The 19819-nt window shown below is 43.5% G+C and overlaps 2 protein-coding genes across 7 annotated transcripts; one reads left to right on the plus strand and one right to left on the minus strand.

Annotated features, from left to right (window-relative positions):
* Nucleotides 1-4819: 4819 nt before the first annotated feature.
* On the plus strand, nt 4820-5419 carry LOC123567500 (small ribosomal subunit protein eS10-like). Its single transcript, XM_045365114.2, has one exon. It carries the CDS (start codon nt 4845-4847, stop codon nt 5358-5360), a length of 516 nt encoding a protein of 171 aa, XP_045221049.2. The 5' UTR covers nt 4820-4844; the 3' UTR covers nt 5361-5419.
* Nucleotides 5420-9739: 4320 nt separating this feature from the next.
* LOC123567501 (embryonic stem cell-related gene protein-like) lies at nt 9740-19559 on the minus strand. 6 transcript variants are annotated; one of them, XR_012420162.1, is made up of 5 exons: nt 19143-19559; nt 14842-14999; nt 13584-13684; nt 13010-13106; nt 9740-10108 (listed from the first exon to the last, which is right to left on the minus strand). XR_012420162.1 is itself a non-coding variant. In XM_074006695.1 (4 exons), exons 1-4 carry the CDS (start codon nt 19210-19212, stop codon nt 13085-13087), a joined length of 351 nt encoding a protein of 116 aa, XP_073862796.1. In that variant the 5' UTR covers nt 19213-19559; the 3' UTR covers nt 9740-13084. The 6 variants fall into 6 exon arrangements, 1 of the variants encoding a protein (XP_073862796.1); XR_012420163.1 differs by having other exon boundaries at nt 9740-10111; XR_012420164.1 differs by lacking the exon at nt 13584-13684.
* Nucleotides 19560-19819: the final 260 nt, after the last annotated feature.

Raw genomic sequence — 19819 nt, forward strand, 5'->3', positions numbered from 1 at the left:
TTTTTGCACTATACTTTTTCTCCTCTTTTTCTGAAACTCCAATGATATAAATGTATGCCTTTTAGTATTGGCTCTGAGGACAAGAAGTCCCTAGACTCTGTTCTTTTGTTTGTTTGCTTCCATCTTTTTTCTCTGTTGTTCATATAGAATAATTTCTATCGATCCAATTTCAAGTTTATTTGACTCTTTCCTCTTTCATCTCTGTTCTGTTAAAGTCCATTCACTGCAACTTTTTCCCCAGCTATTGTCTTTTTTCAGTCTCATAATTTCCATTTGGTTTTTTAAAATATCTTCTAATCCTTTGGTGAGATTTTCTACTGTTCCATTCATTTCAAGAGTATTTTCCTTTACTTCTTAGAATATTTTAAAATATCTGCTTTAAAGTTTTTGTTAGAAAATTTCAACATCTGTGTTATCTTGGCTTTGATGTCTGTTGACTGTTTTCTCCCATGTGGGTCGAGATTTTCCTAGTTCTTCGTATGCTAAGTAATTTTGGATTTTATGCTGGAAATTTTGAGTGTTGACTATGGGACTATGGGTCTTTTTAAAATCTTACGGATAATTGACTTGAATGGGTTAAGGTTGCAAGTTTTGTTGTTTACAGTTTCAGAGTCAGTTCTCTTTCCAGACCCTTTGCTGTGTTATTCAGATATGTCCTGTGTATGCACTGTCTAGTGGCCTCTCTGGGACCTGGATAGTGGTATCTCACTTAGTTCCATTCCCAAAGACCGATACAATGCTTAGAATCAGATCCGTGTTCAGGAGTGAACCTAGGAATTCATGAGGAATTTTTATGGGGTTATGTTCTAAACCTCCTGTCTCTATGTCATCTGTCTGTTACTTTTAAGCTCCCTGGACTTCACTCGTTCAGTCTTTAGGTCAGAAACCTGGAACTTTAGTTACTCCTGTCTTCTGTGCACTTCTCATAACTGCACCTGCATTTGGTGCAGATGGCAGGGTAGTGGTAAGGGAGAAAAAGGGAAAAACAACAGGGGTTTGTCTCCTTCTCTTGAGATCTTAGCTCTTTCAATTGGAGGAAAAGTTTCCCCTTCTTCAGAGTTTTAGGCCCCTCTCCCCATCACTGCTGTAGCAATGCTGGGGGTCTGGGAAGAAAAACAAAAAGAGAGAGAAGAAGAAGAGGAAGAGGAGGAGGAAGAAGATGAAGAGGTGGAAGGAAGAAAGAAGGAGGAAGAGGAGAGAGGAAAAAGGAAGAGGAAAGAAACACAAAACACAGAGATTTCCCCTTCTCTCTGAGCATTAGAAATTCTTATTCTTGCTCTTCAAGCAGAGCTAGAAGTCTTCTAGCACTCTTTCTGTTTATGCCCTTCCAGGCTTATTTGAGTTCAAGAGATATCAGGGTTAAATGGGAATCTTATTGCTTATTTAGTGGCTCTTTGAATTCTTGTCTTTTCAGATCCTCCTGCCAGTGTTTACTTTTCAGTTATCACATACCTACATCATGCATTCTGTCTAGGTTTTACAGCTGCATTTAGTGAAGACACAGGACGGAGTATGCTCATTCCATCTTACCCAGAACCAGAATAAAACATTTTATTTAAAAAGTACAAAATCAGGCTAGGTGTGGTGGCTCAGGCCTGTAATCCCAGCACTTGGGAGGCTGAGGCAGATGGATCACCTGAGGTCAGGAGTTCTAAGACCAGCCTGGCCCAATATAGTGAAATCCCATCTCTACTTAAAACAAAAAAAAAGTACAACAATTAGCCAGGTGTAGTGGCAGGCACCTGTATTCCCAACTACTGGGAAGGCTGAGGCAGGAGAATCACTTGAACCCTGAGGACAGAGGCCGAGATCATGCCACTGCACTCCAACCTGGGCAACAGAGTGAGACTGTCTCAAAAAAAAAAAAATTACAAAATTAGAAAATTTATTTAATCAAAAAATAGATGAGAAAGAATGTTGGAAATTCACTACCCTAGAACCACTGTGAAGTGTTTTTTTTTTTTTTTAAGAAGTGGGGTCTTATTATATTGCCCAGGCTGGACTCAAACTCCTGGGGGCTCAAGTGGTCCTCTCAATTCAGCCTCCTGAGTAGCTGAGACTACAAGTGTGTGCTACCACACCCAGATCCACTGTGGACATTTGGCATCTACAACCTGACAGGTATCTTCTACGAAAATACATTGATTTTGGCTAGGCCCAGTGGCTCATGCCTGTAATCCCAGCACTTTGGGAGGCCAAGGCGGGTGGATCACGAGATCAGGAGATCGAGACCATCCTGGCTAACATGGTGAAACCCCGTCTTTACTGAAAATACAAAAAAATTAGCTGGGTGTGGTGGTGGGTGCCTGTAGTCCCAGCTACTTGGGAGGCTGAGGCAGGAGAATGGCATGAATTCAGGAGGTGGAGCTTGCAGTGAGCCAAGATTGCACCACTGCACTCCAGCCTGGGTGACAGAGCAAGACTCTGTCTCAAAAATAATAAATAAATAAAAATAAATTAAATTTTTAAAAAAGAAAATATATTGATTTTACTAAATAAAAATGGAATTGGTGTGGATTTGTGGTAAAAGCATGAATTCCACCTAGCTTGGATTTCATCTCTACCATTTACAATTTGTATGATTTTAGGCAAACCACTAATTCTCTCTTTTTTTTTTTTTTTTTTTGAGATGGAGTTTCACTCTTGTTGCCCAGGCTAGAGTGCAATGGTGTGAACTCAGTTCACCACAACCTCTACCTCCTGGGTTCAAGTGATTCTCCTGCCTCAGCCTGGCAAGTAGCTGGGATTACAGGTATTTGCCACCACGCCCAGCTAATTTTGTATTTTTAGTAGAGATAGGATTTTTCCATGTTGGTCCAGCTGGTGTCGAACTTCTGAACTCAGATGATCCGCCTTCCTTGGCCTCCCAAAGTGCTGGGATTACAAGCATGAGCCACCGTGCCTGGCCAGGAGTTTTAGTATTATTCAAACCAGTCTCCCAGAACCTTCGAAGATCAGGGTTTTAAAACATAATTTGGTGGGTAGGGGCTTGGGAAGTGCAGAATGCTGTTTGGTCAGATTGAAGATGGAATCATAGGAGTCGAAGTGAGTTTTTCTTTCTGTCTTTTGTTCCTGGGTGGGATGGCAGAACTATTTGAGCCAGATTACCAGTCTGGGTGGTGTCAGCTGATCCAGCAAGTGCAAGGTCTGCAAAATATCTCAAGCACTGAGCTTAGGTTCTACAATAGTGATACTATCCCAAGGAGAAATTTGGGTAGGTTCAGACTCTGGGAGTCAGAGGCTTCATGACCCCTAAACCATAATTTCTAATTTTGTAGCTAATTTGTTAGTCCTGCAAAGGCAGACTGGTTCCCAGGCAAGAAGGGGGTCTTTTGGGGGAAGGGCTCTTATCAATTTTGTCTCAGAGTCAAACCATGAAGTGAATTCCTTCCCACCTTTTTATTCCCACATTTGTTCCTTCCATCTTCATCCTCCCAACTTGATTTATATAAGGGAGTATTTCTTCAGGCACAGAACACATCCTCCTGCCCTATGAAAGAGAAAAAGAACGGAAAGACAGCTTATGTTTTTTCAGGGGTTAGTAGACGTTTTTCCAAAGACCTTTATCAGTAGTTTCAACACATAATGTCATGGTAACCTGGTTTGGTATGTGGCGGAAGCTCAGATGCATCCATGTGTCGTGACCGCTCAGAGTACTCTGCCTCTACTTCTGCTCTCTGAAGTGATTCTTCCTTTGTGTGTGTGCTGGTGTCATGCAAAGCTGTGGTATCTGACACTGTCATTTTACAGATGTACTGTATTTTCCAGCTGCTAATCTTAGACGTGGAAATAATGATCTTGAGCTTCATTTCCCCCCTCTATTAGAGTTAAAGCCTGTAATTTTGCTCATTAGATTTGCAAATGAAGGTTATCTTATACTGTTTAGCTTGGTTAACCCTTAACTGTGGGTGGTGATGCACCTCCTGTCACGCTGATGAGAAGCAGCCTCTGCATCCAAACTTCACCAAGGCCTCCTGCTGAAGGAGAGGTTGTGTGGGACAGGAACCGGAAATCAATAGGAAGAGGGCTGCAGGATCCAGGGCACTCCTCTTGAATGTCTCAGGTTTTCCTGATTCTTGAGCACTTAAACATCAACCTCTCATAATAATGAAGGAATTCAGAATATGCCACCCCAAAATATGCTGCTTTGGCATATTGATTATTTTGAGCTAAAGGAAATTGAGAAACAGCAGATGCAGAAAAGGATCTCTGCCCTCCTTTCCACCTAAAAGCAGGTGATCAAATTTGTCAGAGACTTAGAATCAACACAGGAATGGACATGCACAAACAAACTTACTAAAATAATCCGTATCTTGCATTAGTTGCTCCCATACATTTCCTAGTCCCTGTCCCACAATTTACTGCCCCATGTTCAAGCCCCTTGCCTTGTCATATCCCCACAATTTGTCATTCTTTGTGTGAAAAGGTATATAAGCTTTTGGGCCTAACAGCTTCTTTGGGCTGTTATTTTCTTTTTAAAGACTCCTGTGTAAATGTGAACATATGAAGCCCGTATGCTTTTCTCCTGTTAATCTGTCTTATGTCAGTTTCGTTCTTAGGCCAGCCACAGATCTAAGAGGGTAGAAGACTGTTTTTCCTCACCTACAATAGCAACAATAATAAGAGTACGCCTTAACGGGAGTTCGAGTTCCATCGGCTCCCATCCGGGCCATCCTGCCGCCTTAGCGGCTGCTGCTCCCCAGGATACTGGCAGGGGAGCTCTCTCCCACTCCCCACACACCTATTTCTGAGTAGCGACAGGGGTTGGAGGCTAATTTTATGGGGTAGGGGGCCACTGGTAGGTGAAGCTTGTCCGAGGGAGAGGGGGAGGATGAAGCCAGTGCATGGCGGAGACCTGCCAGATGTTGATGCCTAAGAAGAACCGGATTGCCATTTATGAACTCCTTTTTAAGGGGGGAGTCATGGTGGCCAAGAAGGATGTCCACATGCCTAAGCACCCAGAGCTGGCAGACAAGAATGTGCCCAATCTTCATGTCATGAAGGCCATGCAGTCGCTCAACTCCCGAAGCTACGTGAAGGAACAGTTTGCCTGGAGACATTTCTACTGGTACCTTACCAATGAGGGTGTCCAGTATCTCCGTGATTACCTTCATCTGCCCCTGGAGATTGTGCCTGCCACCCTATGCTGTAGCCATCCAGAGGCTGACAGGCCTTGCCCTAAAGGTCTGGAGGGTGAGCAACCTGCCAGACTCACAAGAGGGGAAGCCGACAGACATACCTACAAATGGAGTGCTGTGCCACCTGGTGCCGACAAGAAGGCCGAGGCTGGGGCTGGGTCAGCAACCGAATTCCAGTTTAGAGACGGATTTGGTCGTGGACGTGGTCAGCCACCTCAGTAAAATTGAAGAGGATTCTTTTGCATTGAATAAACTTACAGCCAAAAAAAAAAAAAAAAAAAGAGTACGCCTTAACAGGATGCTTCACAGATTACAAAGCACTCCCATAAACATTATCTCATTTAATAAGCATGATAGCCCGGTGAGATAAGTTATATTATCCTCATTTTCCACGTTGGAGAATGAAGTCTATTAAGTAGGAAATACTTGGCTTAAACAAGGTTTTCCAACTAGACATCCAATGTAACTTCACCAGGCCAGAGCCTGCATCACCCAGCGTGAAGAAATGTGATGGGAACAGGTGCCACATGGCTCAGACATTCATGTCTTCCCACTTCATCTACAGGCACACGCCACTATACCCGGCTAACATTATCTTTTTCTCTTTTTGTAAAGACAAGGTCTTGCTTCATTGTCCAAGCTGGTCTCAAACTCCTGGCCTCAAGTGGTTCTCCTGCCATGGCCTCCCAACATGCTGGAATTACAGGCATGAGCCACCATGCCTGACCTAACTTGTTACTTCTCTAACCTCCTCCTATATCCTTCTCAGTCCTACTCCAGTCACAGGGATTCTTGCTGTTCCTCAAACACACCACCCACATTCTGGAGGCAGAACCTTTGTGCTTGCTGGAATCATTCTCTCCAGGTACATTCATGGTTCCTTCCCTCTGTCCCTTCAGGTCTCTGTTCAAACATTACCTCATCAGAGACACCGTGTCTGGGCACCCTGCACGCATAGCACCCCTCATTACTCTCTGTCTCTTTCACCACAGCGCACCAAGGGTTCGTGGAATGTGCCCCAGGTACAGACCAACAATAATAAAACATTCAGACTAATATTCAGGATGCCTTTTATTATCACTATGCAGCAGGAATTCTGAACAACATCAGTGATGGAATACTCTTCCCCAAGGAAAAAAACAAAAACAAATTTTCTATTGGTCTAAGTTCTAAACAGTTGCCACAGTCATGTTTGAGCTTTAAACATGTATATGAACATTTTTAATTAGCACATTTTATTGCTTAACCCTTAAGAAAAATGATGGCATTCTACTTGGAAGTTAATTCAGGGAACTTTAAGCTCTACAGCTGGCCCTGACATAAGCAGACATGACTATACATGATTGTTTCAAAAGTAAATTTGTTATAGTTGAAAGTCATTCAAGTTTTGGGTACAGTTGGCAGGCTCAAGTCCCATGGTGTGACATATCCCTATATAAGGATCAACTGCGGGCAAATATAAATTGACAAATCTTGCTATGCTCTGAATTTAACATGAACACGCAAGAAGGAACAAGCCATTGATAAAGGCAATGACAAATTTGAAGAAGGGTTAAAAACAGAAACTACACAGCCATCTGATCTTTGGCAAACCTGAGAAAAACAAGAAATGGGGAAAGGATTCCCTATTGAATAAATGGTGCTGGGAAAATTGGCTAGCCATAAGTGAAAAGCTGAAACTGGATCCTTTCCTTACTCCTTATATGAAAATTAATTCAAGATGGATTAGAGACTTAAATGTTAGACCTAAAACCATAAAAACCCTGGAAGAAAACCTAGGTAATACCATTCAGGACATAGGCACGGGCAAGGACTTCATGTCTAAAACACCAAAAGCAACGGCAACAAAAGCCAAAATTGACAAATGGGATCTAATTAAACTAAAGAGCTGCTGCACAGCGAAAGAAACTACCATCAGAGTGAACAGGCAACCTACAGAATGGGAGAAAATTTTTGTAGTCTACTCATCTGACAAAGGGCTAATATCCAGAACCTACAAAGAACTCAAACAAATTTACAAGAAAAAAACGAACAACCACATCAAAAAGTGGGCAAAGGATATGAACAGACACTTCTCAAAAGAAGACATTCATACAGCCAACAGACACATGAAAAAATGCTCATCATCACTCGCCATCAGAGAAATGCAAATCAAGACCACAATGAGATACCATCTCACACCAGTCAGAATGGCAATCATTAAAAAGTCAGGAAACAACAGGTGCTAGAGAGGATGTGGAGAAATAGGAACACTTTTACACTGTTGGTGGGATTGTAAACTAGTTCAACCATTGTGGAAAACAGCGTGGTGATCCCTCAAGAATCTAGAACTAGAAATACCATTTGACCCAGCCATCCCATTACTGGGTATATACCCAAAGGATTATAAATCATGCTGCTATAAAGACACAAGCACATGTATGTTTATTGCAGCACTATTCACAATAGCAAAGACTTGGAATCAACCCAAATGTCCATCAGTGACAGACTGGGTTAAGAAAATGTGGCAAATACACACCATGCAATAGTATGCAGCCATAAAAAAGGATGAGTTCATGTCCTTTGTAGGGACATGGATGCAGCTGGAAACCATCATTCTCAGCAAACTATCGCAAGAACAGAAAACCAAACACTGCACGGTCTCACTCATAGGTGGGAATCGAACAATAAGATCACTTGGATACAGGAAGGGGAACATCACACACCAAGGCCTATTGTGGGGAGGGGGGGGAGGGATAACATTAGGAGATATTCTAATGTAAATGACGAGTTAATGGGTGCAGCACACCAACATGGCACATGTGTACATATGTAACAAACCTGCATATTGTGCACATGTACCCTAGAACTTAAAGTATAAAAAAAAACCCCAGAAACTACAGTATTATTCATGCTTGTGACAGACCAATATATAGATATGCTTTTCTCTTTTTCAAAAAAAAGTTTTAAAAATTTAATCATTTTTTCCCTTTTTGATGTATTTATTTATTATTTTTTGACACGGAGTTTTGCTCTTGTTGCCCAGGCTGGAGTGCAGTGGTGCGATCTCGGCTCACTGCAACCTCTGCCTCCCGGGTTCAAGCCATTCTCCTGCGTCAGCCTCCTGAGTAGCTAAGATTACAGGTGCATGCCACCAGGCCTGGCTAATTTTTTTTGTATTTTTAGCAAAGACAGGATTTCACCATGTTGGCCAGGCTGGTCTCAAACTCCTGACCTAAGGTGACCTCGGCTCACTGCAACCTCCACCTCCTGGGTTCAAGCAATTCCCCTGCCTAAGCCTCTTGTGTACTTGGGATTACAGGCATGCGCCACCATGCCCACCTAATTTTTTATTTTAAGTAGAGACAGGGTTTCTCCACATTGGTCAGGCTGGTCTCGAACTCCCGACCTCAGGTGATCCGCCGGCGTTGGCCTCCCAGAGTGCTGGGATTATAGGCATGAGCCACGGCGTCCGGCCTGACAGAGGGGTTTCTGTATCCCGGGGTTTCTTGTCTTGGTGCATCAGAAGAATTGGATCACACGTGGGCTTGGAGAATGAGTGCAAGGTGCTACTGAGTGGAAGTAGCTCTCAGCAAGTGGGGGTTCCAGAAGGGAGATGGTTTTCCCCTGGAGTCGGGCAGCTCATCGCCCAGGCTCTCCTCCAACTGCCCCAGCCAAACTCTGCGTTGTTCTGCAGACTGGGGGGCCTGCCAGCTTGCCCGTGCTGGTGCATTCCTCTTGACATCCAGCCACCTGTGTGTGCCTCCGCCCATGTGCTCCTATGGAAGTCCAGCCGCTTCTGTGTCTCCCTGCTAAGTCTCGGAGGTTTTTATAGGCACAGGATGCGGTGTGCAGGCCAGGGTAGTCATGGGAAATGCAACATTTGAACACCAGGGCAGGAGTGCCATCCTCACCTAGGTTCTTGGGGGTAGATCCCAGCCAGGGACCACCCTCTTCCCTTCCCAGCACTCCCATATTATTACTTATCTATGTAATAATAGTGCTACAAACTTACTAGCCTGAAGGAACACACATTTATTATCTGTTTCTGTGGGTCAGGAGGACTTCCAGTTCCAAAATGCCAGCATAGAAGCATGCTGGCTTCACTCCCTCTACAATAAACCAAAAACAAATGTACAGTGTCAAGATTATCACCAGAAATATTCCAAATGAGTTCCCAGGGTCACAAAGAAGTGAAAAACTCTAAGCAGATGGTAAGAGAATTGGACTTCCACATTTGTGACGTTTCTCCCCTCATTCTGACTGGCATCAAGCACAAGAAAAAATTTCCCCCAACTCACAGTTTCTACACTGGAAAAAGTGAGGTTGAGGTGGATAACCAACTTCTCTATCATCCTGGGTTCCATGGCAGGAGACCCATCCCTACCTTAAAGCCACAGGAAGCACTGTGGGTGCCTGAAAGGAGAAATATCCCGGAGAACAGTCAGACGCGGCAGGGAGGGAAGACTACCATCCCCTGCCCTAGGAACTGCTTTGTAAATCAGCCAAAGACGACACCAAACCAGAGTGGCTGTTCAGCAGCACCACACTGCAGAAAGTTTGTTCCACAGGTCTTGTGGGGACTTTCACTCGCGTCCGTGTGAAGAGACCACCAAACAGGCTTTGTGTGAGCAACAAAGTTGTTTATTTCACCTGGGTGCAGGCGGGCTGAGTCCGAAAAAAGAGTCAGCGAAGGGAGATGGGGGCGGGGCCATTTTATAAGATTTGGGTAGGTAGTGGAAAATTACAGTCAAAGGGGGTTCTTCTCTGGCTGGCAGGCATGGGGGTCACAGGTTGCTCAGTGGGGGAGCTTTTGAGCCAGGATGAGCCAGGAGAAGGAATTTCACAAGGTAATGTCATCAGTTAAGGCAGGAAGAGGCCATTTTCACTTCTTTTGTGATTCTTCAGTTACTTCAGGCCATCTGGATGTATAGTGCAGGTCACAGGGGATATGATGGCTTAGCTTGGGCTCAGAGGCCTGACATTCCTGTCTTCTTATATTAATAAGAAAAATAAAACAAAATAGTGTTGAAGCGTTAGGGTGGTGAAAATTTGTGGGAGATGGTATGGAGAGAGAATGGGCGATGTTTCTCAGGGCTGCTTCGAGCGGGATTAGGAGCAGTGTGGGAACCTAGAGTGGGAGAGACTAAGCTGAAGGAAGATTTTGTGGTAAGGGGTGATATTGTGGGGTTGTTAGAAGAAACATTTGTTGTGTAGAATTATTGGTGATGGCCTGGATGTGGTTTTGTATGAATTGAAAAACTAAACGGAGTAAGAGGAGAAAAACAGGTACTAAAGGACTAAGAATTGGGAGGACCTAGGACATATAATTAGAGAGTGCCCAAGGAGGTTCAGCATAGCCCTGCCAGCAAAGATTATTTATTTACTTTAAGAGGGAGTTTAGAGTGGCGGTTTGTGATAGCACCAGGAGATATCAGCCGTGATGGCTTGGAGAAACAGTGTAAACTGGCAGTGTAAACAAGAGCAGGGCATTTAAGAGTAGTTGAGAATGGTGAATAGGAGTATGACTAGACAGAAGATAGTAGGGATGATAAGTTTTTTGGAGTACAGTCCAAGTTGGTCTGGAGTCTGGAATGAGACTGGGGCCTAATAAAAAGGAGTATCTGTACAGGAGCTCAAATGGGCTGTATCTTGTAGCATTCCAAGGACAGGCCCAAATTCTGAGAAGGGCAAGTGGTAAAAGTATTGTCCAGTCCTTTTTAACTTGGTGGCTGAGCTTGGTGAGGTGTGTTTTTAAAAGACCATTAGTCAGTTCTACCTTGCCTGAAGATTGAGGACCCTAAGGAATATGAAGTTTCCATTGAATACCAAGAGTCTGGGTGATTTGACTAACAAAGGCCAGTCCATTATCGGACTGTATAGAGGTGGGAAGGCCAAACCGAGGAATTATGTCTGACAGAAGGGAAGAAATGACCTCGGTGGCCTTCTCAGACCCTGTGGGAAAGGCCTCTACCCATCCAGTGAAAGTGTCTACCCAGACCAAGAGGTATTTTAGTTTCCTGACTCGAGGCATGTGAGTAAAGTCAATTTGCCAGTCCTGGGGAGGGGGCAAATCCCTAAGCTTGATGTGTAGGGAAGCGGGTGAAGGCCTGAACAATCCCTGAGTAGTAGTAGAATAGCAGATGGAACGCTGAGAAGTGATTTCCTAAAGATAGATTTCCACGATGGAAAGGAAATGAGAGGTTCTAAGAGGGCTAGAACCTTGTGGGCTAGCGTCTTGTAACCTAGCCGCTGGAAGAGGTTATGAAATGATGACAGAATAGAACGGGCCTGTGGGGCTGGAAGGAGATATTTTCCTTGGTCCAAGAACCATTTGCTTTGTGTGGGAAGAGATTGATAGGTGGAAGTTTCAGTACAGGAGTAGGTGCGAATGGCCAGATGAGAAGGAGAAAAACTGCCGTGAGGGATAGAAGTTGGAACGCTAGCTGCTTTTTTAGCTACCTTATCAGCATAAGCATTGTCCTGAGCGATGTGATCTGATGCCTTTTGATGGCTGCTTTTTTAGCTGCCTTATCAGCATAAGCGTTGTCCTGAGCGATGGGATCTGATGCTTTTTGATGGCCCTTGCAGTGAATAACTCCAGCTTCCTTTGGAAGTAAAGCAGTTATGAGAAGAGTTTTTTTTTAAAGAGGCATTAATGATGGAGGACCCTTGCATAGTGAGGAAATCTCTTTCTGCCCATATAACAGCATGGTGGTGCAGGATATGGAAGGCATATTTAGAGTCAGTATAAATATTGATGTGTAGTCTTTTTGCAAGAGTGAGGGCCCGAGTTAAGGCAATGAGCGGCTTGCTGAGAGGTAGTAGAGGGGGGCAGAAAGTACGTGCATCAGGTGTGAGGAAGAAAATAGATTTTGGAAGTTATGAGAACTGTAGAGAGTGAGTTGAGCATAGTTTGTGATTTTGAGAGCCTCTAAAAGTATTAAGGCAGCAACAGTTGCCACATGCAGACATGAGGGCTAGGCTAAAAGAGTAAGGTCAAGTTGTTTGGATAAAAAGGCTACAGGGTGCGGTCCCAGCTCTTGTGTAAGAACTCTGGCTTGACTGCAGTAATGGGGGCTGTCTGTGAAGCCTTGTGGCAGTACAGCTCAGGTAATTTGCTGAGCCTGATGGGTGTCAGGTTCAGTCCAAGTGAAAGTGAAGAGAGTCTGGGATAAAGGGTGCAAAGGAGTAGTAAAGAAAGCATGTTTGAGATCCAGAACAGAATAATGGGTTGTGGAGGAAGGTATTGAGGATAGGAGAGTATATGGGTTTGGCACCACAAGGTGGATAGGCAAAACGATCCTGAACTAACCTGTAAGACTTGTCTGGTTTTTGGACAGGTAAAATGGAGGAATTGTAGGGAGACTTTATAGGCTTTAAAAGGCCATGCTGTAACAGGCGAGTGATAACAGGTTTTAATCCTTTTAAAGTGTGCTGTGGGATGGGATATTGGCATTGATTGGGGTAAGGGTGATTGGGTTTTAATGAGATGGTAAGGGGTGCATGATCAGTCGCCAAGGAGGGAGTAGAGGCGTCCTATACTTATGGTTTAAGGTGGGGAGATACAAGGAGAGGATGTGAAGGAGGCTTTGAACTGGGGGAAAAGGTGGCAATGAGGTGTGGTTGTAGCCTAGGAATAGTCAGGGAAGCAGATAATTTAGTTACAGTGTCTCAACCTAAGAAGAGAGCTGGGCAGGTGGGGATAACTAAAAAGGAGTGCATAAAAGAATGTTGTTCAAGTTGACACCAGAGTTGGGGAGTTTTAAGAGGTTTAGAAGCCTGGCCATCAATACCCACAATAGTTATGGAGGCAAGGGAAACAAGCCCTTGAAAAGAAGGTAATGTGGAGTGGGTAGCCTCCGTATTGATTAAGAAGGGGACAAACTTACCCTCCACTGTAAGAGTTACCCAAAGAATCTGTGATGGTCTAGAAAGCTTCCGAGGTGATTGAGCAGCGTCAGTCTTCAGCCACTAAATCGAGAAGATCTGGGAAGGAGTCAGTCAGAGAGACTTGGGTTAGAGTTCCAGGGGCTCTGGGAGTGGCTGCCAGGTGAGCTGGACTGTCCAGTTTCCAGTGGGGTCCCGTACAGATGGGACACGGCTTAGGAGGAATCCCAGGCTGCGAACATTCCTTGGCCCAGTGGCCAGATTTCCGGCACTTGAAGCAAACTCCTGGGGCAGGCAGTTCTGGAGGAATGCCTGGCCGCTGCAGTTCAGGCGTTTGGGAGTTCTTGTGTGCTGGAGATGTGGCTAAGGTTTCTCTCACAATGAAGGCAAGGAATTGCAACTCAGAAATATGTTGCTACTTGGCTGCCTCTATTCTATTATTGTACACCTTGAAGGCGAGGTTAATTAAGTCCTGTTGTGGAGTTTAAGGGCTGGAATTTAATTTTTGGAATTTTATTTAATGTTGGGAGCAGATTGGGTAATAAAATGTATATTGAGAATAAGACGGCCTTTTACCTTTTAGGGTCTAGGGCTGTAAAGCGTCTCAGGGTTGCTGCCAAACGAGCCGTAAACTGGGCTGGGTTTTCATATTTGATGAAAATGAGCCTAAACGCTCTCTGATTTGGGATAAAGAAAAAGGAGCATTAACTTTGACTATGCCTTTAGCTCCAGCCACCTTTTTAAGAGGAAATTACTGGGCAGGTAGGGGAGGGCTAGTCCTGGAATGAAACTGTAAGCCAGACTGCGTGTGAGGACAGGAGGTGATAAAAGGATTATAGGGTCGGGGAGGTTGAGGAAGAATTGGGACCTGGCTTGGCCTGGTGAGGAGCAGCCTGGGGAGGAGGGGAGAGGTCACATGGGTCCGTAGAAAAGGAAGGCCGGAAAGACTCAGTGACACTTGGGGTTGGGACTGAGGGGACAGGAAAGCAGCAAGATTTGGGATGAGTTGCGTTAGGAACAGAGACTAGGGAGGGACTGATATGTAAAAAAGTGCCTGGACATCAGGCACCTCAGACCGTTTGCCCATTTTACGACAAGAATTATTTAGATTCTGTAGGATGGAAAAATCAAAAGTGCCATTTTCTGGCTATTTGGAACCACTGTCGAGTTTGTATTGGGGTCAGGCAGCATTGCAGAAGAAAATAAGGCTTTTAGGTTTTAGATCAGGTGTGAGTTGAAGAGGTTTTAAGTTCTTGAGAACACAGGCTAAGGGAGAAGAAGGAGGAATGGAGGGTGGAAGGTTGCCTATAGTGAAGGAGGCAAGTCCAGAGATAAGAGAAGGTAGAGACACGGAGAGAAGGGGTAGGGGGTGCTTGCCCCCCAGGAAAGTGGAAAAGGGGTAGGGACACGGAGAGAAGGGGGGGCGAGTGCTTGCCCCCCCAGGAAAGTGGAAAAGGGGTGGGGTAAGCAGCCCTGGGCTGCAATGTGAGCAGCTAAAGCAGATGTCCCCACAATTTACTTGCCACCAAGGGAATGTGGGTGAATGACCAAGGCAGGTGTCCCCGAGGTGATCAGATACCAGTGAAATGTGGGTGAATAATCAGGCAGGCGTTCCCGCATGATTAAACACCAAGGGAAGACTGTCTTCCTGACTCCGTGACTGGTGCCGGAGTTTTGGGTCCACAGATAAAATGCACTTCATTTGTCTCTACCAGGAAAGGAAAGGAACTGAAATTAAGAGAAGGGAGAGATTGAAGTGTGGCACCAAGATTGAAAGGAGAAAGAGGTTGAGGGATAGTGAGTGAAGTTGGAGAAGAGAAAAGAGGCCACTTACCGGATTTAAAATTGGTGAGATGTTCCTTGGGTTGGTTCGTCTGAGGACCCGAGGTAGTAGGTGGATCTTTCTCAAGGAGCAAAGAGCAGGAGGATAGGGGATTGATCTCCCAAGGGTGGTCCCCCGATCCGAGTCACAGCACCAAATTTCACTCATGTCTGTGTGAAGAGACCACCAAACAGGCTTTGTGTGAGCAACAAGGCTGTTTATTTCACCTGGCTGCAGGTGGGCTGAGTCTGAAAACAGTCAGCAAGGGAGATAGGGGTGGGGCTGTTTTACAGGATTTGGGTAGGTAAAAGAAAATTACAGTCAAAGGGGGGTTGTTCTCTGGCTGGCAGGGGTGGGGATCACAAGGTGCTCAGTGGGGGAACTTTTGAGCCAGGTGAAGGAATTTCACAAGGTAATGTCATCAGTTAAGGCAGGAACAGGCCATTTTCACTTCTTTTGTGAATCTTCAGTTACCTTAGGCCATCTGGATGTATAGTGCAGGTCACAGGGGATCTGGCTTAGCTTGGGCTCAGAGGCCTGACAGGGACGAACCTCTAGGCAACCTTCCTACACTGCCAGGACCTTAGGGACCTCCCCCACTCAGAAAGGGCATGCTCTGATCATTTACTAGAGCTGAGGTGAACTTGGCCTAAAGATGCCACCTAGAGCTGAAAAGAAGACAGTCCACAGCAATAAAAAACCTCTAAGCAAATGTAGCCAATAAAATCCAAAACAAGCCAGACAGAGAAGACTGGAATAAATAATCCTTCAATGCAAAGACATAGACATACATCCACAAGAAACAATAGCACACAGGAAACCAAGGTCTCCCCAAATGGACAAAACGAGAAACCAGTGACTGACCCTAAACTGCAGTTTTAAGGAAACTCAGTGATCGCCAAGATAACACAGAAAACAAATTCAGAAATTTATCAGAGAAATTTAACAAAGAAATCTAAGTAACTTAGAAAAACAAAAATTTTGGAACTTAGGAAAATATTTGCTGAACTGAAAAATTTGTTAGAGGTTCTCAGTAGCAGAGAAGATAGGCTATCTGAAAATATATAGTAAGAGGAGAAAAAAAGAAAAAAAAATGAAAAGGAATGATGATTGCCTATAAAATTAACTCAAAAGGCCACATCTAAAAATTATTGGTGTTAAAGAGAAAGTCGAGCAAGGGGAAAGGGTAGAAAGTTTAATCAAAGAAATAACATAAAACTTTCCAAAACTTGAGAAAAAACATAACTATCCAGGTACTGGAAGGTCAGAGAACACAAAACAGATTTGACCCAAATAAGACTGCTCCAAGGTATATAATAATCAAACTCTCAAAGGTGAAGGACAAAGAGGATCTTAAAGGCAGCAAGAGAAAAGAAACAAATAACATATAATGGATTTCCAATTCATCTGGCAATAAACTTCTCAATGGAAACCATACAGGCCAGGAGGGAATAGGATGACATTTTCAAAGAAGTACTGAAAGAAAAAAGCTACCGTTCAAGAATAGTGTCCAGCAAAGGTATTCTTCACCTGTGAAGGAGAGATAGTCGTTCCCAGATAAGCAAAAGGGAAGATAATTCACCACCACTAGACCTGTCTTACAAGAAATGCTAAAGGGAGTTCTTCAATCAATCTAAAAGCAAAATGTGTGACAAAAAGAAAAAAAAGAAAAGGAAAAAAAGAAAGAAAAATAAAAGAAAGAAAAAAAGAAGAAAGAAAAAAAGAGGAAATAAAATATTTGAAGGCATAAAAACCCACTGGTAAAATTAATTAAGAATACTCTTATGCTGAAATTGTGGAGTGCAGTCCACTCATAACTCTAGTAAGTCCAAAAGATGCATCTATCAAAACAATAATAGCTACATTAACCTGTTAAAATATAGGCAATATAAACACAGGCAAATTAAGAAAAAAGTCAAAATGTGGGAGTAAGGAAGTTGTAGATTTGTTTTTTTGTTGTTTTTTTTTTTTTTTTTTGCTTTTTCTTTGTGTGTTTCCATTCTTTTCTTTGTGATCTAAGATAAGTTGTTAAAATGTCTTTCATAAGCCTCATGGTAACCCCATGAGGGTACCATGAAAGATAAAATGTCTTTCATAAGCCTCATGGTAACCCCAATGCAAAAACCTATAATACATTCACTAAAGGTAAAAGCAACAAATTAAAACTTGCTACCAGAGAAAGTCACTTAACCACAAAGAGAGACAGTAAAAAAGGAAGAAGGAAGAGAGGAATTACAAAATAATCAGAAAACCACAAAATGGCAGCAGCTAGTCCTTACTTATCAATAACATGGAATGTAAATGGACTAAATTCTCCTATTAAAAGGCATAGAGTGGATGAACGAATAAAGAAACAAGACTCAACTATATAATGCCTACAGGAAACCCTTTCCACCTAAAAAGACATACAGACTGGCTGGGCATGACGGCTCACACCTGTAATCCCCGCACTTTGGGAGGCCGAGGTGGGTAGATCCCTTAAGGTCAGGAGTTTGAGACCAGCATGGCCAACGTGGTGAAGCCCTGTCTCTACTAAAAAAAAACTACAAAATTAGCCAGGTGTGGTGGCAGGTGCCTGTAATCCCAGCTACTAGGGAGGCCGCGGCAGGAGAATCACTTGAACCTGGGGGGCGGAGGTTGCAGTGAGTCAAGATCATGCCACTGTACTCCAGCCTGGACAACAAACAGTGCAAGACTCCATCTCAAAACAAAAACAAAAACATACAGACTGAAAGTGAAGGGGTGAAAAGATATTTCATACAACTGGAAGCCAAAACAAAGCAAGAGCAGCTGTACTTAGATAAAATAGACTACAAATCAAAGACTGCAAAAAGAGACAAAGAAGGTCACCAAATAATAATAAAGGAGTGAATTCAGCAAGAAGGACACTTATAAATATCTATGCACTCAACACTAGGGCCCCTAAGTATATAAAGCAAACATTAATAGATCTAAAGGAAAAGATGGACTGCAATACACTAATAGCAAGGGACTTTAACACTGTACTCTCAGGAAACCGACAGATTATCTGACAGAAAATTAATAAAGAAACGTTGGAGTTAAACTACACAGTTGACCAAATAGGTATGACAATTACAGAACACTTCACTCAAATGCTGCAGAATACATATTCTTTTCATTAGTATATGGAACATTCTCCTGAATAGATTATGTCATGCGCGTCCGTGTGAAGAGACCACCAAACAGGCTTTGTGTGAGCAATAAAGCTTTTTAATCACCTGGGCGCAGGCGGGCTGAGTCCAAAAAGAGAGTCAGCGAAGGGAGATAAGTGTGGGGCTGTTTTACAGGATTTGGGTAGGTAAAGGAAAATTCCAGTCAAAGGGGGGTTGTTCTCTGGTGGGCAGGAATGGGGGTTACACGGTGCTCAGTGGGGGAGGCTTTTGAACCAGGATGAGCCAGGAAAAGGAACTTCACAAGATAATGTCATCGCTTAAGGCAAGGAACGGCCATTTTCACTTCTTTTGTGGTGGAATGTCATCATCGGTTAAGGTGAGGCAGGGCATTTGCACTTCTTCTGTGATTCTTCAGTTACTTCAGGCCATCTGGGCATATACGTGCAAGTCACAGGGGATGCGATGGCTTGGCTTGGGCTCAGAGGCCTGGCAGATTATATCTTAGGCCACAAAACAAGTCTGAATACATTCAAAAAAGTAAAATTATATCATATGTCAAATTTTTTTTCTGACCAAAATGGAATAAACCTAGAGATCAATAACAAGAGGAACCTCTGAATCTTCCCAAACACATGGAAATTAAACAACATGCTCCTGAACAACCAATGGGTCAATGAAGAAATTAAGAAGAAAATTTTAACATTTCTTGAAAAGAATAAAAATGGAAATACAATATACCAAAATCTATGGGATACAGCAAAAGCAGTAGTAAGAGGGAAATTTATAGCAATAAATGCCTATATCAAAAAGCAGAAAGAAATATAAAATAAAATATAAATAATTTTTGTTCAAAAAAGTAGAAATACTTCAAATAAACATAAAGGAATTAGGAAAGCAAAAACAAAACAAACCCAAAATACATAGAAGGAAAGTAAAAAAGATCAGAGCAGAAATAAATGAACTTGAGACTAAAAAATACAGAATATCTAAGGAATAAAAAGTTGGTTTTTGGAAAAGATAAACAAAATCACAGTTTTAGTGGGTCAGGAAGCAGGGCATGGCTTAACTGGATCCTCTACTTCAGGGTCTCACGAGGATGCAATCAAGGTGTCAGCCGAGGTTAGACTGAGCAAGGATCCACTTCCAAGCTCAGGTAGTTGAAAAGATTCAGTAACTCACCAGATATTGGACTGAAGGCCTCTGTCTCTTGCTGGATATTGGTCTTAGGCTGCCCTCTGCTCCTTGCCATGAGGCCTTCTCAACATGACCTTTGTTTTCTTAAAGTAAGCAAGAGACCACACGTGGTGGCTCATGCCTGTAATTCCAAAACTTTGGGGGGACAAAGTGAGAGTATCACTTGAGCCCAGGAGTTTGATACCAGCCTAGGTAACATACTGAGACTCTACAAAAAATAGAAAAAGATAGCCAGGGGCACACACCTGTGGTCCCAGCTACTTGGGAGGCTGAGGTGGAAGAACTTCTTGGGCCCAAGGGGTCAAGACTACAGTGAGCTGTGATCATGCCACTGCACTCAGCCTGAACAACAGAGCAAGACCCTCTCCCTCCCACTACCCAGAAAAGCTAGCAAGAGTGAGCATCTCCAGGCAAGACGGGGTACAATTTTATGTTGCACAATCATATCCCATCAGCTTTGCCTTATTCTACTGGTTAGAAGCAATTAACAAGTCTCACCCACACTCAAGGGGAGGGGATTTACACAAGACATGAATAGCTTAAGGTGGGTGTATTAGTCTATTCTTACACTCTGTAAAGGATTGCCTAAGACTGGGAAATTTGTAAAGAAAAGAGGTTTAATTGGCTCACAGTGCCTCAGGCTGTACAGGAAGCATGGCTGA

Source organism: Macaca fascicularis, chromosome 11, assembly GCF_037993035.2.
Source record: "Macaca fascicularis isolate 582-1 chromosome 11, T2T-MFA8v1.1".
In the NCBI taxonomy this organism is placed as follows: domain Eukaryota; kingdom Metazoa; phylum Chordata; class Mammalia; order Primates; family Cercopithecidae; genus Macaca; species Macaca fascicularis.

Coding starts and splice junctions, on each gene's coding strand:
- LOC123567500 (XM_045365114.2), top strand. CDS start 4,845: ATGGCGGAGACCTGCCAGATGTTGATGCCTAAGAAGAACCGGATTGCC.
- LOC123567501 (XM_074006695.1), bottom strand. CDS start 19,212: ATGGCAAGGAGCAGAGGGCAGCCTAAGACCAATATCCAGCAAGAGACA. Junction 15,000..19,142: donor GGCCTTCAGTCCAATATCTG/GTGAGTTACTGA, acceptor CTCTTCACACAG/ACATGAGTGAAATTTGGTGC. Junction 13,685..14,841: donor TCTCACCAATTTTAAATCCG/GTAAGTGGCCTC, acceptor ATCCCAAATCAG/AGAGCGTTTAGGCTCATTTT.